The sequence below is a fragment of the Cervus canadensis genome, chromosome 18, assembly GCF_019320065.1.
Source record: "Cervus canadensis isolate Bull #8, Minnesota chromosome 18, ASM1932006v1, whole genome shotgun sequence".
NCBI lineage: Eukaryota > Metazoa > Chordata > Mammalia > Artiodactyla > Cervidae > Cervus > Cervus canadensis.
This window is the reverse complement of record NC_057403.1, coordinates 59,418,542-59,439,887: the sequence shown is the minus strand read 5'-3', so window position 1 is coordinate 59,439,887 and position 21,346 is coordinate 59,418,542. Positions and strand designations below refer to the sequence as shown.

The window sequence follows — 21,346 nt, the reverse complement described above, 5'->3', positions numbered from 1 at the left end:
GACATATAACATTTAATTTCCTGCTTTTTAAGTTGACTTGAGAAGTTTGGGAATCTCTGACTTAATCATTGCTGATTATCTAATCTCTGCTGTTGAATTTTAAGTTGTTTCTAGTTCATATACAATTTAATAATTCTACCTCATATATATATATATATATATATATATATATATATAATTATTACTCACCCTTGAGGATGAATCTTGGAAATTGTACTAGTTTGCTAGGGCTGCTGTAACAAATTTCTGCACACTTGGTGGCTTACGGAAAAGCAGGAATTTAATTTATCCCAGTTCTGGAGGCCTAAATTCTGAAAGTGAGACGTCTGCAGGTGGTCCCTCCTGGATGCTCAGAGGGCAGGTCCAGTCCACGCCCCTCACGAGCTTCTGGTGCCGTGGGCACTCATCCACCCCCCTTTCTCTGTAGATGCATCTCTCCGGTCTCTGCCTGTCTTCACAGAGTCTTCTCTGCATGCCTTCTGTCCTTCTCTTCTTTTGTAAGAACACTTGTCAATAGCACTGAGTTTTCCCTTATTCCTGAGTGATCTCATCTCAAAATCCTGAACTTAATTAACATCTGTAAAGACCCTTTTCTCCAATAAGGTCCCATTCACAGGTTCCTAGTGAACCTATCTTTTGGGTCCACCATTTAATCCATTACAGAAGCAGCGGCATATGGAGTGGGTAGCAGGTGGCTGTAGGAACCCTCTGCCCATGTGTAGGCAGAATGGAGGACAGAGTGAAGTAGGTCAGAAACAGCAAGGCAAATACTGTTTATTAGCACATCTATATGCAATCTAGAAAGATGGTACTGATGAATCTGTCTGCAGGGCAGGGATAGAAACTCAGACATGGAGAGCAGACTGTGGACACAGCAGGGAAGGAGAAGGTGGAACAAACTGAGAAATAGCACTGAAACCTGTGCATTCCCGCGTGTAAAGCAGGGACTTAACGGGAAGCTGCTCTGGAATGCCCGGAGCGCAGCCGAGTGCTCTGCGGGATGAGGGGGAGGGCGGGGACGTGCGTATACCTGTGGCTGGTTCACGTTGATGTGTGGCAGGAACCAGTGCAATTTTGTCATTATCCTCCAATTAAAAATAAATACATTAAAAAAGAAAAATAACAGTAATAAAATTACCAAACATTACTTTGCTTTATATTGTCATCATTCAGTGGAAATTCTGAAAATTATCAATGATGAAGTATTTTCCTTTAGAGGTACGAGTTGCTATCCTTTGAACACCCCCCAACCCCCGCCACTTCCAGTGTACCCCATTGCTTGGAAACAGGATTACCGGGTGAAATAATGTAGATATTTCTAGTTCTCATGAGATAATGAAAATATTAACACATGATTTAAGTATTCTCAACTTAATATCCATGGCATGGGAGTATATAGTCTTACCAGCTTTGTACAAGATAATGTAAATATAAATAAGTCTGCTCATTTAGTAGGTAGAGGAAGCACAGATTGAGATAGATGGTAGAACCTGTACTCCACGCAGGGTGACCAGCTCATCCCAGTTTGCCCAGCACGGTCTCAGTTCTGGCAGTCAGAGTCTCGCGGGCCAGGAACCCCGTGGTCCCCAGCTGCTCAGCACAATCGCCCACTGGGAGTTCAAGCTCTTCCCCAGCAGAACTGTCTCAGACGTGACATTCCCAGCTGTCCCATTTCCAGCTGCCTGTAATCTGCAAGATAGTGAGGAATGGTTATTCCTGGGGGGGCGGGGAGCATGGATCTCCTTGGTTTCAGAGTGTTTATTTCTGCGTAACACTGGGATGTTTTATTTTTCAGGTCACTTCACGTGCTTGTGTGCAACGCAGCTGTGTTTGGGCTCCCCTGGACCCTCACAAAAGACGGCCTGGAGACCACCTTCCAGGTGAACCACCTGGGCCACTTCTACCTTGTCCAGCTCCTGCAGGACGTCCTGTGCCGCTCAGCCCCTGCCCGGGTCGTTGTGGTCTCCTCGGAGTCCCATAGGTGGGTTAGAATTGGACGTTCTTTTCACAGGCACCCTTCCTTTCACCAGCTGATGGTCCCCACCCCCAGGCTCGCTTTCTGTTTTTTTTTTTTTAAGTTTTTTGAAATACATGATTTTATTTATTGTTGGCTCTGCTGGGTGTTTGCTGCCGCGCGGGCTTTTCTCTGGTTGTGGCGAGTGGGGAGCTCCTTTTTAGTTGCGGTGCTCAGGCTGCGTGCTGAGGTGGCTTCTCTTGCTCACGGACTCCGCAGCACGCCGGCTTCAGTGGGTGCCTCGTGGGCTTCAGTCCTTGGGACTCCCAGGCTCTAGAGCACATACTCACGAGTTGCGATGCACGGGCTTAGTTGCCCCAAGGCACGTGGGATCTTCCCGGATCAGGGATCGAACCACTGTCTCCTGCATTGGCAGGCAGATTCTGTACCACTAAGCCACCAGGGCAGCCCTCTGTTTTTGAAGATAATTTTCATTAGTGCTTCTCCAAAGAGTGTGTACTCAGCTTGGCTCCTGAACTTACCAAGGTTTTATTTATTTTTTGTGATGGTGGGCGATTGTTTAGGGGTAGTGTAGACAGCACGGTAGATGGTTTTTATAACTATACTTCAAGCCCCTCATTGATTTTGCTTCGAGATGGAATAATAATTGATTAAATCTGAATGCCTGACCTTTATTGATTTGTCATTCACCAGCCTCACCACCTCACCAAGGAGAATGTGCAGTTATTCTAGCAGTAGAAACAATGCAATTAAAGACCGCGAGATGAAATCCAATTGTTTTATAATGAGAAATTAGGGAATTCAATGCAGACATTAGCTGTGTAATTGTAGAAAGGAAAGTACTGTAGTTAGAACATATTAGAAATCTGGCCATGCCTCTTTTGGTTAAAATTTCAATTAAAACATCAGATGGCAATTCTTTTCTATTACCATTAGGAGAATATTCAGTCGACTAAGAAGGCATTTGAAAATTTCCTCATATTTTCAGCATATTTGTTTCTAGAGGTGGATAAACAACTGAGAGAAGTACCGGGAGAGGATGAGGGAACTGCCGGGTGAAGCTAGAGTTTAATACACATTATGGAGATTTTCCCGGTGTGGATGGGGGCTTTCACTCCTAGCAAAGTAGCTGGAGAAAAAGAACGTGCCGGGGCCTGTTTTTTCCCCCTTCCTCTTCTCCGACTTAAGTCCTGAGATGTTTTAGTGACCCAGAATGAAGCTTATTTTTTTTAATCACGCTTCCATAAAATGTAACCCCTGGGACTTGGAAGAGAGAGACCAGCCAAGGGTTAGCCTGAACCGTTTATCACTCCCAAACACAGGGGCTTATGGTCGAAGTGACACACTGCAGATAGATTTACTTTTACCGTTTGAAATTTATGACGGCCGAAAGGAAAGGAAAATGCCGGTAATAATCCTCCCCCGTGTTAAAAGACACGGGACGTCTCATAATGAGGTGGTAACAAAATCTGGACATCCTTATCTTTGCAAATCAGACCAGGTTCCTGGAAGTGGAGTGGCCCTGCTCAGGCGTGAGGGGGAGCCCCCTGCGGGGGCGGGCGATGGGGCGAGAGCATGGGGATAAACCTGCCAGTCGCCGTCTTTCGCCAGATGTAGAGGGCACCCCGGGATTGGTTTAAATGAGCTGGTATTTAATGGGCGAGTCTGTGGAGTTGTCAGCTGCCTGCTTCCCTTCTAAATCTGGATCTGACATGGTTATTTCATGTGGTGTCTCTGTTCTCCCCTTAACTGCAGTGTAATTCATGCTTACCTTGGAGATCCAAATCTTAATTTCATTTAATAGATGGATCGGGAGGCAGGGCTTTGGCCTCCTGAATTCAATCCATTTTAGTTTCTAGACCAGGTCTTCCTAAAGTGCGTGCTATCAGGCCCTCTCCTGTCTGGTGCTGGGCGCTGGTTTTCCGATGACCTCGTGCCCATAGTAAAGGGTGTTTATGCAAAATGTTAATCCCCCCAAGTTTGTCTGTTTATTACCCATATGCCACACCCCAGAGCCAGTGCGAACACTGGGTGTACAGACCTGGGAGAGCGCCCACTCACTGCTCAAGGACCCAGAGCCCTAAAACCGTGTCGTAAAACGGAAGGGTTGGTATCTAATTACCTCCATAAACCTTGGTGGAATCTCTTCGTTGGGGTCAAGACCCCCTGTTAGGGGAAAAATAAAGTCCGATGTTTGCAGAAAATGTTATACCAGACTGCCCCAAGGCAAAATATTTATTAGCCTCCCTGAGTTGTCCCTGTATTTTGGTTGCTTATCTGGAATCGGAACAAGTGAGTCGAGTTTCTGCATACCTCAAATCCACCCTATGAAAATGAGAACTTCCTTGCCATGAAAAATTTTCCAGATACCAATTAAAATAGAATGAAAAGAGTGGAGTGCTGGCTGAAGGGCGGTAGACGGCTGCAGCTGTGTGGAGTGCCAAGTTGCCACACACACCACACACATCACACATACGCACACACACACACAGCCTCGGATGCAAATTCAGTCCTATTCTTTGAACATGCTAGCTTTTGTCTCCATAGAATCCAGCCTAATTATGTTACTTGGGTTATTTAAAAATCCTGTTTAAAAAAAAAATAAAAATAAAGGAGAAGTATTTAGAGAAATACAAGATAAAGGTCTTCTCCAACAGCAGATGTTAATGTCCAGAAAGCAAGTGTTAACATGTTAGTGCCCCAGTAGGAGGAGAAATCTATTAAGACTTTATTGTTTGGCTTTGTCAATTTTTCAGCTTGAAAACAGGGTGGGCAGCCTTTGAAGACTTGTTTTGCTGCCTCTTGAGCTGAGAGGTGAACGTGGTCATTTTTCAGGAAGCCGGGCTCATCTCAGAGGAATCAGAAAGCTTGCCCACCCTCCCCACTCCCTGGAGGACTGTCAAACAAGCTAATCAGGCCTTGGAAATGAGTGCACTGCCCAGGGGATCAGCAGGGCAGGAACCTGGGCTCTGCTGATGGCGAGCAGACGGAGGGCCTAGCGTTAATAGCTGTGCTTCTCCATCTCGAAACCTTCCTTCAACCTGGTTCCATCCAACTTCTCATCATGGTGGATTTTGTTTTGTTTTGGCCTCATTCCTAGGCTGGGGATTAGGAAGGCACGCCTTCCTCCTCGTAGGGGTTGAATCTAACCCAGTGTTCCCAAGTCTGCATTAGCCTTAAAAAGCCGAAGCATGAAGTCACTCTCAACATGAGAAAGTGCTACCTGCAAATATTCATGGAAAACATAAAGCATCTGAACCCAGTGGTGAAACTTGCCTTCTGCACAAAGCTCAAACAAAGCTTTTTGTGATAAGGAAAACTTGGCTCTTAATTTAGAATTATGAACCCATGACGAGGCTTCAGTTTTTTAATACTGTATTTAATCCCCACTATATGTCATAGGCAACAGTCAAGGAGCTCACTGTCCGTCTCTTGGGAGCTCACAGTCTAGGCCTGGAAGCAGGTGGAGAGTGGTCTGTGTGGTCAGAACAGAGGCACAAAGTGCCAGGGGTCTTGACTTGCGTTGTTGGTCATGTTGCGGGGGTGGCAGGTGCTTGAGCAGTAGGAATACGATAGACCAGGTCCTGGAAAACGGACACTTCATCTCCATCTGCTCTGCGTGCCATCTTTCAGTCTGTCCCTCGCTGCCACCCAAGAAATCACTGTGGTATAAAGCAGTGGAAGAGTTAGTCAGGGAGAGCTTCCTGGAAGAAGTGATACCTGAGCTGGATTGGGCTAAACAGAGACCCCAAGAAGGGCGATGAGAGCACAGCAGAGTGAGCGAAGCTTGCTGTATTCACCCTGTTCCTGTTAGACGTTGTCGAAATCCTTGACGTTCTTCTCTTCCCAGAGCGTGTAGAACTTCTGGGATGTGGCCCTTACCTTTGATCATTGTATCCTCAACTCAGCAATCCTGTGTGTGTGTGTGTGTGTGTGTGACAGCTCTTCTGTAACACCTTATCACTGTGTTGAGATAAAATTCGGAAATAATATAACTTCCCTGCATGCGATGTTGTAACTCAGTGGACTTACCTACCTGCAATGCTGGGGCAAAATGACTGTGAAGCTAAAATAACATGTGTTCCAGCATGTCAGCGTGTAGGCAGGACTCCAGGGATGGAAAGTCATTGGAGTGCATGATCCTCCATCAGGATCTTCACACCCGCTGACTCTTGGCAGGTGTGCGGCCTTACGGCTTCCAGTGCCCCCAGCCTCAGGTCAAGCCTCACCCCCAGAATCCCAAAGCACACTCCTTCCTCACCCGCAAAGCTGTGGCGCTCCACTGTTGGAAGTTCAGTAGCTGTTAGGACGGTGCATCTGTGCAGAGCACAGCTCGAATCTAGTCCCAGATAATTACGCACAGGCTTTCATCCGCATGCGTGTCCAGCGGGGCTCTCTTCCTTGAGCAAGACTCCCCTGGCCTGGTGGGACATCCACTGTCCCTGGCACCCCACCGGCAATCGTTATGACAACCAGAAAAAGGCCCCCATAAATTTCCAAATTTCCCGCCAAGTCCCACTGCTCCAGATGATTAAGCTCAGAAATCTGGGCTCTTCCCGTGGTCTGGGGACCTGGAAACAGCCAGGGTCTCACTGCTGTGTCCACACTGACGTCTCCAGCCATCAGCTTTATTGATGACTTCGTCTTGGTGAAGTCATTTAATACGAGAAACGGGATGTCACTGACTGAGTCCTGGAGAAGGGGTACTTAATTTCCATTAACACATGAATTTCTTGGTCCTAGCCCCACATGAACTGCTCACTCATATTTAGGAACTACCAGATGGTTCTATCGTTTCCGCCTCACCTTTTGCTTTCCTTTTCCTCAGCATTTGTTCCCAGTGCCCTCATATACTCCCTTATTATTTGGGGAAAATGCCCGGAGTTAATTTAGCAAACTCTGAGGGTTCCTTAAAGAATACGAGACTGAATTCCTTCTGTTGTGATCTTTTTTTTTTTTTTTTTCCTTCTTCTTCTTTCTTTTGGTTGTTACGGAAGTCATTACTTTGTTGTCATTATAAAAAGAAGAAAGGAAGGGAAGAAACAAACAGCTGGTGTTTAACGACTCCGTCAGACCCAATTATAAAACATCAACTACTTACTTTGATTTGTGTGTATCCATGCCATGGGTATACTTAAAAACATTAGACTCTGCCAGCACTCATTTTGGCTTTGTTTACATTTATCTTTTAAACGTATGAGACTATTGATGGCACCTCACCAAGGTTATAACCCCTTTATAATCATTAATTTTTAATCTGGATGAGAGTCTTGGAGGCAGCAAGGCTCATCTATATTTACTTGGATGCTCCAATGAAAACATACAGGACACAAACACTGGCTAAAATAACCCAGGAAAACCCTGTCAAGGGTTAGGAATGCAATATCTTTCTGCTTCCAAAAGCAGCAGCCCTTCATTTAAAATGTTTTCCCATTTAATTTAATTATCCTTGAACTTCCTGTTGAAGGTTTTGAAAAAATAGATGTTAGAGGCAGGGATAGTGGATGGGGGTTCAGTGAAGACGACTCCATTTATGAGTCTGGCCCCTTATTAAGTGTGTCTTTGGACCTGGTTGGTTTATATTGTGAAATCACCATTGTTTCTTTTTAAGGAGACTTTGTTTCGATGGTCACCCAATTGAGATTTCAGTCATCTCTGCATGGTTTTCTCAGATTTCTAATAAAAACACAAAGCTGTATAAGAAGTCAGGGGCTGACCGATTCATATCACATTTTCTGTTTTGTTTTTTTTTTAGATTTACAGATATTAATGATTCCTCGGGAAAACTAGACTTTAGCCGCCTTTCTCCATCAAAAAACGACTACTGGGCCATGCTGGCTTACAACCGGTCCAAACTGTGCAACATCCTGTTCTCCAACGAGCTCCACCGCCGCCTGTCCCCCCGTGGGGTCACGTCGAATGCAGTGCACCCCGGGAACATGATGTACTCCGCCCTCCACCGTGGCTGGTGGGTGTACACGCTGCTCTTCACCTTGGCGAGACCCTTCACCAAGTCCATGGTGAGTCATCAGCCGCAGTTGCCACACACTCCTCCTGTGTGCTTTTCCAGAAAGGGCACTAGAGAAACCCAGGCACACTCGCTTCCTTGGCCTCTCACCTCTCATGAGAACGAGTCTGGTCTTGAGCATCACGTCATCAGACCTTTCAGAGGGGTGAGAAGGGGCGCTTGAGCACACTTCAGTTGACTTGAGTTTGCATCTGTTTCTCTAGAGATGTCTCAAAGGCCCAGAGAGCTGTGTGTTTTCGCTGTTGTGCTCACACGGCTGATGAAGGTGGTTTGTTTACATTTGATGGGGTCTTTTTTTTCTTCTTCAGTAAGCGCAGTCCTTCCCAACTGTGTTTTGTGTTAGTAGGTAAATAGCGTGGGTTTGTGACTTTTGCATTCCCAGCAAATGTGGTTCCTTTTTTTCCATTGAAAGTCTATATTTTTGCTCTAAATTCTTCTTTTAATGGGTTTAAACCTCTGCTGGAGCATCCTTTGTCAGCTGGAGGCACATTTTATTCTTTACTTTGCCAAAGGTAAGTCCTTTTGGATGCTTCAGACTACCACGTTTCGACTTGGACTTCACAAAGGTAAGTGTGAAGTTTTCCTGTTTTTGATGGCCCTCTCACAACTGTCTCTGAACAGTTCTTTCATGGAAGCATTGAGTAGGAAGTCATTTGAGTGAAGAATGCATATTGTACACAATATTTTTGGTATGGTATGTTTCTAAAATACAGGCCTCTAAAATTTCCCACCTACTTAAACTTCATGTTTGGGGATGACAAACACAACAAGGAAAATCTCTTCATGTGCATAGGAAGAAAGTAAGTGTGTTTTTAAAATTTCGATCATACAGGTGTTTCTTATGCAAAGTAAATAGATATAATCCAAGAGTTGAATACTTAAAGAACCAAAGAAGTGAGAGGACCTCTGGAGAGCAGTTCTCCAAGTTCAAGGGGAGTGTGTGCCACAGGCTTCTGTTGGTTCCTGATTGACTGATTTGCTGTGATTGCATGAGAGTAGGTTTTCTGCAAGGGCGTCTTTGATCATGATTTTGGCTCATTGTCTTAAGAATATTGGTCTGGACTGGTGCCAGGGCCACTGGCGGGCCTGTGGATGAGTTGTTCAAGTTTAGGAAGTTGGAGAGGAGAGAGGAGCGTCCTTTCTCACTTTCCACTGGCCCTGCACCTTCATGACCAGTGGACCAATCATCAAATATAATTTGTAATCTCTGGGTCTTGGATTTCCTCACTTGTATTTGAACATTGGTGGAAGTGAAGGAACTCCTTTCTGTGACATCAGAAACATCTTGTTTCTTTCTTATTCCGGGATTTCTCTAATCAGAGGAATGTGATGGTAAGGAGCTCGCTGTGGGTCTGTGATGACTCAGACCGTCATGGAGGGTGGTGTTACACTGTTGGATGTGGACTCCACTCATTGAGGGCGCCTTGATGGACAATGACAACGACTCTTATTCTGTGATGAGATCCCAGGGCTTAAAAACCCTGGGTGGGGCAGGTGGGAGGAAGAGGAAGACTGGCTCTGGGAAAGTAAAAGATGGGGTGAATGGTTTTCTGTTTCTTGGGGAGGGGATCTAATACTTCACATGAACACAGTATGTAAACATGTGTTTAGCTGAGTCAGGCTGTATTGTCAGCTTCTTGGATGTATCAGGAGGGTTTCTGAAAGTGCCGGCAAATGAAATCAGGCAGGCAGCCATGTCGTGATCACAGAGTATTGGGTGGTATTAATAACTAATACTGTTTGATGGTAACTCTTGTTGGGACACAAACCAGTGGAAAAGCAGAGTGTGGATTTGGAAACCTAGGCAGAAGTGTTACCATACAGGAGAAGGTCCCCACTCACCATACTGGGAGCTGGTCCAGTGATGCCTGATGCCCAGCACACGTGGCTCTTTCCTCCCCCTCCCCATCCAGTGTACAGAGACCTTGGCCCCCTCCCAACCCTGGCCCCTGATCCTCCAGTCAGGAAAATGCCCACTGGGAGCAGCTGGGGCACCAAATCAAACAAGATCTGGTCTCTGTGGCTCTGGGTGAAAGGGGCATTTGGGAAAATGAGCAGATAAGCCTTGAGAAGGCTTGGAGAAAATTGGTGACATAACCAAGAAAAACCCACTGAATTTTATCTAAGTTGTTTTGGCAGTGATGGACTATTCCATGAAAAGGCAAGGAAGGTAAACCCTTAGCCGGTGTTAGGAAAAGGATTTGACAGGGCTTCCTGGTGGTGGTGAGTGTGAGAAGGCTGCTGCCTGGGATAGTAGAGCAAGCAGCTCTCTTGCTCATGATCCTGATGGTCAAGCCCAGCTCTCACCCTTGGCGTTGGGAGGACTCGGGCCAGACGTGTGACCTTCCTGAGCTTGTTACCTCTCAACCATAATGGCAACACAGGTTGGTGTGAGGATTAACAGTAATAGATAGAGCACCTGTCATATCTTTATGTATCTAGGTATTTGGTGGTGTTTCTTAGACATCAGAGTCCCACATGACTGAGATTCATAAAGAGGTGGAATGGGCTCCCTGGACTTGTGAAGCTCACAGCCAGTCACTTCTTCCATGAACATGTAGGACTCTGTATGTAGGGGAGGGCTCTGCCCTAGGGAGACCAGGGATCTACTATTTCGCTGGTAGGACAGACTGGACTCACTGGAAGAGTCAGCCTGGGGTCTTATCCTTCTGTACGGGGCTTATCACTGCTTCTATAACGCTAAGACATTGCTTTGTGGATGAAGGGCACACTTCTGTCATTTTAATGCAGACCTGCTTTTGGACCTAAGCCATGTCGTTGCATCCACAGCCCCACCCCGTGTAAAAGTCGGATCCGAGGCGCTCGTGGAGAGCCTGAGCACAGAGGCAGGGTCCCAGTCACCCAGGGGTGGTGTTCTCTTTGTGCTCTGCCCTCGCCCCTTTTCCTTTGAACCCGAGGGTTGCTGGAGTGTGAGTTCCACTGTACAAGGTCAAGGACACAGACACAGCCCAGCCCTGTGCTGGGAAGGCCTGCCTTTCTTTTCCACTGTCGCCGGCTCCCTTAGTATTAAACAGCAGTATTCTAACATCAGCGTCCCTTCTTTATTTGCTGTGACTTGCTGTGACTACAGTGATTTTAGTTACAGTAATTAGGTCACCCTTCATGGAGTCAGGCTATTTTAAGTGCCTCTTTAAGGAATATTGTTGCAGATTAGTAATTTTACAATTGGATGTTCTTGTGCAACTTTATTAAATGTAATCTGTCTTTTAAATGTTGCCCTTTTACAGTTATACATTTCTAATTGTTGCTGTAAATGCATTATCACTTTGAAATTAATTAATATTTCCATTTTGGCTGCCTGCAGTATAATAATCACTAATGAGAAACTCTTAGGGATTAATTCTTGACACAGCGACCCCTACTGGTGGAGCCTGTCTCTGACACTTCTTCCTCTCGAGGTCCAGTGGTCACGACCGGTATATGGGGGTTTGTGGGGAGACAAGCATTTTTCTCTCCTCCCTCTAACTTATGTTAAAATTAAAATAATAGATAAAAATGAGACTAGGATTTTCTAGAATATTGTTTTAAAAAAGATAACAGGGTTCTTTAGCTGCTTGATCAACATCTTGAAGGAAACTAGAGTTGACGGAAGCTTTCTAGTTTACAAAGTCACATCCATCCATCTGTGTTACGTGCTTATTTTCCTGCCTATCTTGCTTTTTCTTTAAATCTCTCTAAAATTACATTTTTCATATGGGCTCTAAAATTGCATGTTGCATATGAATGCATTTATATATATTGTATGTATGTGTATTGTATAATGTGTTTATACGTACATATTACTTTCTGGGGCTTAATTCACAAAACCAGGCATGTTGTTTTATCTAGTGATATAAGGAGTTCTCAAAATTAGTTTTGGCTATTTTTCAGTTGTTGCCACATACCCAAGTAGGATGCAGTTGACCGGTAAGGCCAGACACTGTGAAGCCTAAATGGATCAGCGTGTACGCCTTCACTCATTGCTTACAGCACTTTTACGTTAGAAACACTGAGAAAGCACATGGAACTTACCCAGCTTGTTCAAGAAGTTGGAATATCAGCCGGCAGACCCTTGGCCAGCTACTTGTCCGAGTTCATTTTCTTTGTCAAATGTACCGCCAGCCCTGCCACATGGATCCAGCCCTGCGGTTATTTCCTTTTTCAAACATTTGAAAGCACCTTCGTGAAGCGCACCCTCTCCCCCTTCTCTCCCCCACAGAAACTTGCAGTCCTGGTAAACCACGTCTCAGCTCAGATTCCTAGGCCCACGCCAGCGCTTTGCCATCAGTATGGAAGTTTGAAGCTGAGCCCCCGTCACGTGCCCCTCAGAGTGTTTTGTGCAACCACATATTTGCCTTGGCAGGTAATGGTAGAAAGAGTATCATGTGTTAGGGTAGCAAGAGCTTAGCAGATGTTTTAGGGGGACCGCATTTTCAAATCGTTTTACATTAAAAAAAAAAAAAAAGCGACTTGAGTTTGTGGAACTTCTGAAACGATTGGGTTACGTTTCCTGGGGCCGCACTCAGTCATCGTGCTGAGTTTTAACAGATGTGCGGCCACCCCGCTAATGGATGGGCTCGCGACGCTGTTCCTGATGCAGAGTTATAAATTATAACTGGGAAAAGCGCTCGGTGTCATTCTTCTAACCTTCGGGAAAGCCAAGCCTGGTAATTCTGCCCTTGAATAACCCGCGGCAGGGTGATTTATAGTTGCACAATTTAAAACATAATGAAGGAGATAATAGATGTTGATTTGTTCTTTAAATTAGTATTTTAGAAAAATACTACCCCTCCCCCACCCCTCCCCTTTAAATACCTCTTGTTGACCAGGCTCTGGATCGGATCAAGGACAAAAGTCCCTGTCTGATCTCTGCGGGTATGTTAGAGTAGAAAAGCAAGGGGCCTTTTTGTGCTGAGAGGAGGAAACATGGTTTTCAAAGTGGAAATTTCAGCATATTCTTCACTAATCTAAATATTTTGAGACTCCCGAGTGAGGGTTGAATTCTCTGGCTGCCTTGTTCTTGCCAGGCTAGATATGTTAGAAAACCAGACTCCTAGGACCCCTCTGTGGTTGGGCCACACTTGGCTTCTCCGTAACCACCCCTTCTCCCACCATGGTGGGTTCTTCCCCTCGCTGAAGCCAAGTCCCCACAGTCTCAGACATTCTTCTTCTTTTTCAGGGTTATCATTAGCATTGGTTTTATTCATCTTCTCTCAATTCTGTTTGGAGCTTTAAGGTTTACAGTGTTTGCCCAATTCAAAGTCTCAGGGATATGATCAAATGAAAAAGAGCATGGGATGTAGAATCATTAGGCATATGTTCAGAATTCACATTTCCCCCCTTTTTTTAGTTGTATAATTTTGAAATGATTCACCCTCTCAGGCTCATTTTTTGCCAAACATTTTTCAGATGTTTTGGGCTGTGAGTCAACATCCAATTAAAAGTTGTTGGAATAACAGAGGTTGTTTTTTTTTTTTTTTTAGAATTCCCTAGGCAGCCAGGGTGTTCTTTGGCTAATATTTAGGCAGTTTCTCTGTGATTGTCCTGATTTTTCCCTCCTGAGTGTATGATGGCTGCAGCAGCACCAACCTTTGCAGCTTCACCCTGTGAAGTCAGGGTGGGAGGAGTGAGATCCCTTTTTGCAAGCTTTCTTCCTTTATCAAGGAGGAGGACATTCTGTCTCAGAGCTGTCTTCCCTCACAGACTTCTCAGCTCCCGTTGGCCAGGACTGAGCTACCTGTCCAGACCCTGTGTGCACGGGAGGCTGGGAGACTGAGTGCGTTTTGGCATTTTGTGTTTCTAGGGTGAAAGGCAAGATCTGACAGCAAGGAAAAAGGGGAGGATGATGGCTTCTGAGCAGACTCTCTTGTGTACATAAAGTTTCCTCATCTGTCTAATGAGAGTGATATCTATAGAGTCATTGTGGAAGTAAGTGAGAATTAAATGGTAGGAACCCGGCCTTATCTGGTTCCCTCACATTTACCCAGCTTTACCCCAAGACACTTCCAGCCTGTCTTCCTTCCTCCTCCAGGGTGCTGAAGCACGCTGCTCTGTAGTCTGGAATGAGCCTTCCCCTCCATGCCTAGTTACTTTGTAGTCATCCTTCAAAACTCAATCCAAGCATCAGAGCTCATGGAAGCCTTAGATCCACATTTGGTCAGGATCCCCCATGATGTGCTCTTCTAAGAGCCCCTGCTCATCACGTGTTAGTGTTTGGTGTGTGGTAACACGCCCATCGACACATGCCGGCTGAGTGAATGAAGGAGCCGGGAATCTCACCTTCATCATGTTGAACACAGATGCAGTTTAGAGAAATAGTCCCCACAGTCTCGTGTTTAACGTCTGTCTGAAGAGTGCCATTGAAAAAAAAGAAAAAAAAAAAAAGAGTGCCATTGTTGCCTCCCTACTGTGGTGTCCTTGGTCTGTAAGGCGCATACTCAGTAAATATTTGTAAATAAACAGAAAATGATAAGGTGCTTAATGAATGACAGTCATGAATTCCTTCCTTATCATGAGTCTCTGAGGCGGGCAGGGGATTGCAGTTCCGAATGTGTAGCTAAACTACTGAGACTTGGGACGCCCCCTCCTCCTCCACCCAGAGTCACACAGCCCATCCGCAGGACTAGAACCCAGCGACTCACCTCTGCACTCCTGGCGACACATGAGGAGTCCACCCAGAGGTGTGGGTGTGGAGGGGAAATGCATAAGGAGAACAGCAGGGTGTGGGAAAGAAAGGAGAGGCTTTGGAGGCGGGCCTCTCTAGGCTCCTACCCCAGCACTACCACTTGCTAACTCTTGGGCACATTTCATCCCCTGGTTAACATCCCTGCACGAAAGCAGGGTGGCCTGCTTGCCTCCCGCGTTGTGTTGAGAATTGAGCACGGGCATGGACACGCCAGCCGTTGAGTAAAGATTCACTGGTGCTGCTGTTACTGAGCTGTGTCGAGAGTAAAAGACGCTGCAGGTGTGCTGTTCAGAGCATGATCCATTAGATGTGCAGCAGATGTTATCATCATCGTCGCCATTATTTTTCAGACAGGGAAAGGTTGCTTTTACTTCCCATTGCTCAAAGATGCCCATGCTCCTAATGATGGCCCCGTGTCCATCACAGAAGTTCTAATTTTTCCTTTGAATGTTAGGCATACGAACACCACGTACAATACAACCCTGAGTTGTATAATGTCAGCCTTCCTGGCGGCCCAGTGAAGCTAGCAGTACCCCTTGCTTTGAGGAAAGAGTTGCCCTTTCTTGTTGGAAACAAAGAGGAGGAAGACATGCCTGGCTTTATGAGGCCACGGCACTGCATCACTGTATTTTCTCTGCCTTGCGATGCAGTGTTTTAAGTCTGGTCAGGCCTTTGTTCCCGAATGAGCGCCCAAGAGGGGGAAAAAAATGACTATCTGGCCTTAATACGTGTGACAAATTATTTAATGAACATTTAACCAGGATTTGAAATTCCCCCAGCTTTATCTTCCTCGTTTCCTTTACTTGTGTGTCCCCGCCGGCACTTGGGTAATGCATTGCCTCTTTTTAACTCCCTTCCTAGCTCTTTTATTACTTTTAAGTTAGTGGTGCCTTCTTTGATCCTCCCCCTCCAGTTTCCTTTTCTCCAATTTCATACTTCTTTCCAGTGATTTTTGGCCGCTGCGCAGCTTCGCTATCGGAGGCCAGCATGATTAAGCAGACGCCAGGAGTTTGTGTTGCCCTGCGATGCTGTTTCTGAAACGTTTATTCTGTGAACATTGATTTTCATATAAACCACCGGACATGTTGGTTTTTCCTGGTGAGGTGGAAGGTACTGTTTTCCCAGCAGCAATAGGGAGAACTTTGAACCTGGGGTTCCGAACCGTTCAGAAACTGAAATCCGTAAACTGTGCCCTTCTCACTCGGCAGAGATAAACGTGTACTGAGCGGCAGAGGGACACATGTTCTCATGTGCCCCGAGGACCTACTGAATGGCAGGCGCCACACGCATGTGTTGAGTTTTTTGTGTCTCGTCCCACTGAATGTCATTTTAGAGCTTGCTGTTCTCAGACATCTGCGTTCTCAGAACGAGTCATTCACCCTCTGTAGGCCTCAGTTTCCTTCTCTGTAAAATGAGTCACTAAACTGAGATATGATGTCCCAGGACTTGTGGATTTTACCCTGTAATTTGAATGGAAATTTTTTTCAAAAAGGAGACCCATGTGGATTCATACACTTTATTCTGAAAACTCTAGATGAAGGACAAATGTACCACCATAGACTATCACCTTAATTTTATGAAAAAATGGACATTTAAATGCCAAAAACTGTAGGCAGGACAGGATTGTGGAACAGAAAGAAGTACTTTCAGTTAAGTGCATTTGACTTCAGGGTTAACCCTTTCACTGCTGCTGTAGTCGTTGTTCACCTTGCTGAAAATACTGGGCTTACCCTGGGGCATGACTGGCCTGAGAAGATTCCAGAGGTGCTCTTTCAGCTCCAGAACCCTTCTGGGCATCTTTCAGATCCCAGGTTCTTTCAGTAACTCTGCCTACATCACAGCTAACTGAGTCAGGACCCATGGGGACACCATCTGTGAAACGCAGACGCGCCAGAGTGGGAGTTACTTCCTCCGAAGCACCTGTTTTGTCCCATGTGCTTTTACAAGCGTGTCACGCCCTCGACGTCTCTCCCAGTTCCTCTGGGTCTGGAACCCAGCCCTCTGCTTACGGTCAGCTTTCAAGCTGCAGTCCCAGCGCCACCCTGGCCGCTGCTGTGTCACAGCTCACCGGGGAATGGTGCGCGTCAAGCCCGGGTGCTGTGCCGTGGTTCGGTTCCTAATGGCCTCGAAGGCTGAAGACTGCTTCCCCCTGCCTCTTAGCTGGAGGCCTCTTGGAGGCACAGCCCTGTGTGACCAAACCCCAGAAGGGACAGCTCATAACTTTGGCCCATTCTGTTTGGTGGAAGCAGGTCAGTGGGTCTGATCCACACTCAAGAGGAGAGGATCTCACAGTGGTGTAAATACGGGAAGCAGAAAGCCTCAGGGCCATCTCGTACTTTACAAATTAGGGTTTATTTAGTCTTTCTGTGTGAGCATGCGTGTGCGCGCGCGCGTGCGTGTGTGTGTGTGTGTGCGCATGTGTGCACCTTTTGGTAAGCAGTCTGGTGGCAGATTTAGGTCTTGCTCGTTCTTGGCCCTACGCCATAGCATTTGTTATTGATGCATGTGTCTTTGCCTTGCTATTCTCTTGTTTCATTCTTTGTGCATTCTTGTCTTTCCTGTCTCTGGGCTGAGGGGTACCAGATGCACCTATCAAAAAAAAAAAAAAATGTGTGTGTGTTTATTATTTTGCACTTTTGTGTCATAATGAGAGAGATAAGATTTGTCTTTTAGTAAGAAAGCTTATGAAAAGAATAAAGAAACATATGGATTGTGTTCTTAAAGTCAAGTATTTGTTTTCATGCTGGTTGAGCAGAGGGGACCATGTTCATCAGTGGCCTGAATCTTTCTTAAAAAAAATACACCTATTTCTGAGTTTTAAGTTTCAAAAATTGTCCAGAGATCCTAGACTTTTTTTTTTTTTTGAAGCCATAAAGGTAGATGAGGCTCACTGATCATTCAAAGCCCACATAGAATATCATTCTTATTCTTTACCATGCGTAAGTCTTCAGATTTTTTTGTTGTTGTTGTAGTTTTGGGGTCTATTTTAAGTAGGAATCTTAGAAAGAAAGAAAAACAACTTTCATGTTGCTGTTTGGGAGAAATAAGACGTTGTGCACCCTGAAATTTGGTTCTCATGTTCCGAAACCACTCCTGCCAAGAGGTCTACGATATGAAATATCTTATTTAGTAATATTTTAGTTTCCCCTGTGAAAGATCATGCCCTTTTCCCCCAGCTGGGCTTCACCATCTGCCGCCTTGTATAGAATCTGCATCACTTGAAACATGTTGTCTTTGAGTTTCATAGGATGGGGGTCTCTTTAATCATTTACATTTTTGAAAAAAAGAAAGTGAAATATTCTTTCCAAAGCCAAAGTGATCGGTAGGAGTGTGTGGTGTTTGTTCAGCTGGATATCTTATTTATTTGAAGTACTGAGAGAAACCCCTCCTGACTGCTCAGAGAAGGGACGAATAAACAGAGCGGTGTCCAAGTAACCTGAGCCACAGCGGCTCTCGTCTCACAGAAGAGTTATAAGAAGTCTATTTGCCCGATCCAAAAAAAATACTGTATATCAACTACTGAGAACTCTGTACTGTTTTCTTAGTATTCTCAGTCTTTAAAAGAGAAAGAAAAAAGAAGCTGTAAACTCTGGACTTTAGAATGTGGGGGTAGTTAGTACTCCCGGGCGGGTGAGTGCCATCAGCCCGTCTGTCCCTCCCAGAGCGTAGCTCTCCCGCTGGTGTGCCTGTGTGCCGTCTGTCTGTCTGTGGACTCTGTAATCATCAAAGGCCGCGTAATGTGCTTAGAGTGGCCGGAACCCCAGCATTCACCCTGGGCACGTTCCCTATAAAGAAGGTGTTACGAAGATGTTTCAAAGGAAAAGAAAAATGCAACTATTTCAAAAGAAGTAGAATCTGGAGTATACCCAGTCATGAAAGAAATACAGATTTCTTCTCTTTTTATTCCCTCTGTTATAACCATTAGACATGAGTTGTCATACTTCTTGTGGGTGAAAAGTGAGGGAACATACCAGATTCCTTCATCCTGAACCTGGAATGGTTTTTTCTCTGTGATTTGCTTTCCCCTTAAACACAAATTCATGCATCACATCTTCCAGTGTCACTTCGTCTCTGCCGGCTTCGTATTTGAACCCAGAGGCAAGATCAAAAGCAAATTAAAAATTTAGCTAATCTTTGCTGAGTCTACCTGACCTGCCTCCATGTTGGGCTGTGATATTCAGGTTTGACCTGTATTGGGTGCAGGGTGGGAGATTTCACTGTGAGTTTTCTGGAAAGAAGTGTGTGTTCTATAGGCTTCGAGGACCAAGGCAGCCAAGAACAGCCAGAACAAGGGCTCATGTTGGTCAGAAGTCACCTGTGCTGAGAGCCCACTCTTAGTACCTTCCGTCTGTCCACCCATTCCATTCCCATGGCCCACTCCCAACAGCAGGTGGGTAGAGCTGAGAAGAGCATGTCAGCCTGTTTTGTCAAAGAAGAATTCATCACCATGTAACAGAAGGACCACACATGGGGTTCCAAGTTGCAGAAATCAGGCTCTGCATCCCAGCCCTTCCTCCTGGATACCCCCATTGTCGTGCGCAAGTCACACTACCCTCTGGGTCTCTTTTTCTCTTTGTAAAAGGGGAACCAGTTCTCAGATCTTTAGATTGTCAGAGGATTAAGGCCAGCTCAGCCCTTGGGCATGTGCTGGTTTTCTTTATATCTTTCCAGTTAATGTGAATTTTCCTGAAATGGACTGATTTCTGAGAACACATAGGAAGTATTGTGAAAGATCTTGTCTATCATTTGGCCCTAAAACATACCAGTCCCCTGTTCATGAGAAATACTCTCTAAGGCTGAACTCCAAGCAGGACCTGTGATCTGCCGTAGTGCCCTCCTCTTGATAATGTGATTGTGTCATCATGTACGGTCAGAGCTCCGAGTCCAGTTTTGTGCTTGCTCAGATCATACGAATGCCGCTGGTGGCGTGTCAGCCCCCTTTGGTCTTCAGTGATTCTGATACCCTTTGTCCATCTTCTATGCTTGTTCTTGCCCTCAGTCACCTTAAATCCTTTCTTGGGAGCAGGTCACATAGGAATTAGTGAAGTGATTTATTTTGAAGCAGAGGCATATTCCATTGAATCTCTTAATTACACCAGACCAAAAGCAACTCTATCTTGGTCTGTACTTTTGGAAATGTGTCTGTATTGTCAATACTCAAGAGATTTCACAATACCGCTTGGAAAAAAGTTTAATAAAAGCATCCTAGGTTAAAAAAAAAAAGCATCCTAGGTTCAGAACTTTGGAAAGCTTCCACGTTTGTTTTTTTTTTTTCCCTCACCTTATTTCTCCATATGATTTGCATAGTACTAATTATTGATTGTTATCCAGTATCATGCCAGCTACCCGGATGGTAAACTTTTAATCAGACACGAATATGTTTATGTGTGTGTGCATATATCTAATCACAGTTCTCCAAGGGCTTAATAAATATGTATTTATTCCTTTTTTGGTCTTTTTCTTTTTGTTTCTTGACTACTCTCTTTCCCCTCTGCCTACTGTTGTTTTCCAGTAAGCTATTTATATCTTAACATATACCTTCATGAAAAAAATTATGTATTCAGGTAACTGAAGACGGTTTGTAAAGACAGAAGGAGTTCATGATGGCGCAACGTATGTGGATGGTAGCAGACAGTAAGGATACAAGGAGTGGGTTGGTTGGTTTGTGATATCATGCAGACAGGCGTGTATACTTAAAAAATCTGTTAGAGAGGAGAGGAAGATACAGCTTGCAATTTCAGCCTACTGTTTTGATCCTGAGGCTCTAAAAAAAATGTTGATGAATAAAACATTTTAATCGGAACCATATCAACACTGATCAATTTTTTTTCCCCCGTGGGGGTCCAATACAGGGTGAATTCCATTAAGTCAACGAAATACCGCGATTAAGTTTTTAAACAGTACAAAGATAGTTTAGCAGTTGCTTAAAAAAATTCCTTTTTTTCTTAACTGAAATCCTTTTTACCAGGACCTGTTTTTTTTTTCATGTATATTTGTAATGTTCATTTAAACCAGAAAAATATGTTACTCATTTGATAAAAGACCAATAGTCATGTCTTAGCTAGTACCTAAGAAATTCTCCAGCAAGTCCACCCACTCTAGTATTGAGGGTTTCATAGTTACCCAGGACTGCTCTCTGAACATGGTGATAATCGGATTCTTTTCCAAACTGCCGAAGACTTGGATGACTTTGGGACTCTCCCTCTCTGTACCGTGGTGGGGCGTGTAGTCAGTGACAGATCAGAGTCTCCTGTTCCAGAACAGTGTCTTACAGAACATTTTTAAAAATTAATTTTTTTTATGCAATACATAAACTGATACATACATACTTAGGCACACATGTATGTATAATATGCATGTGGCTGAGTCAGAAGTTTCACAAAATGGTCTCTAATGTTGGGCAGTGTCCTCTTTTCTTGGTTGCATTTCATTTTTTTAAAGTGCTCATTGTGACCCATTTTTACCTCTTGGTAAAACCTCTTGGTTTCACCTCTCACTCATCAAAATCCACCCTGTGAAAACTACTGCTCTAAAACCGTTTAATCGTATCCCATCTGATAACATGTTCATGGGGTGCTGTGTGTGCTGACTTAAGGGGTCGAAAATTTGAAAGTGAGCACGTCATTTTCCTCTGGGTGCTTCCCTTAAAAGTGTTGGG

General features: G+C 44.9%; 1 protein-coding gene across 11 annotated transcripts in view; it reads left to right on the top strand.

The window, feature by feature from the left end:
* WWOX (WW domain containing oxidoreductase) overlaps positions 1 to 21,346 on the top strand; it is an 886,111-nt gene that overhangs the window by 249,098 nt on the left and 615,667 nt on the right. For 10 of the 11 annotated variants that reach the window (XM_043436487.1, XM_043436488.1, XM_043436495.1 and 7 more), the window contains exons 7-8: positions 1,796 to 1,981; positions 7,731 to 7,995. In XM_043436487.1, coding sequence (XP_043292422.1) covers positions 1,796 to 1,981; positions 7,731 to 7,995 — 451 coding nt within the window. Of the gene's footprint in view, positions 1 to 1,795; positions 1,982 to 7,730; positions 7,996 to 21,346 lie in introns of those variants that run through there. The other variant, XM_043436499.1, reaches the window with a different exon arrangement.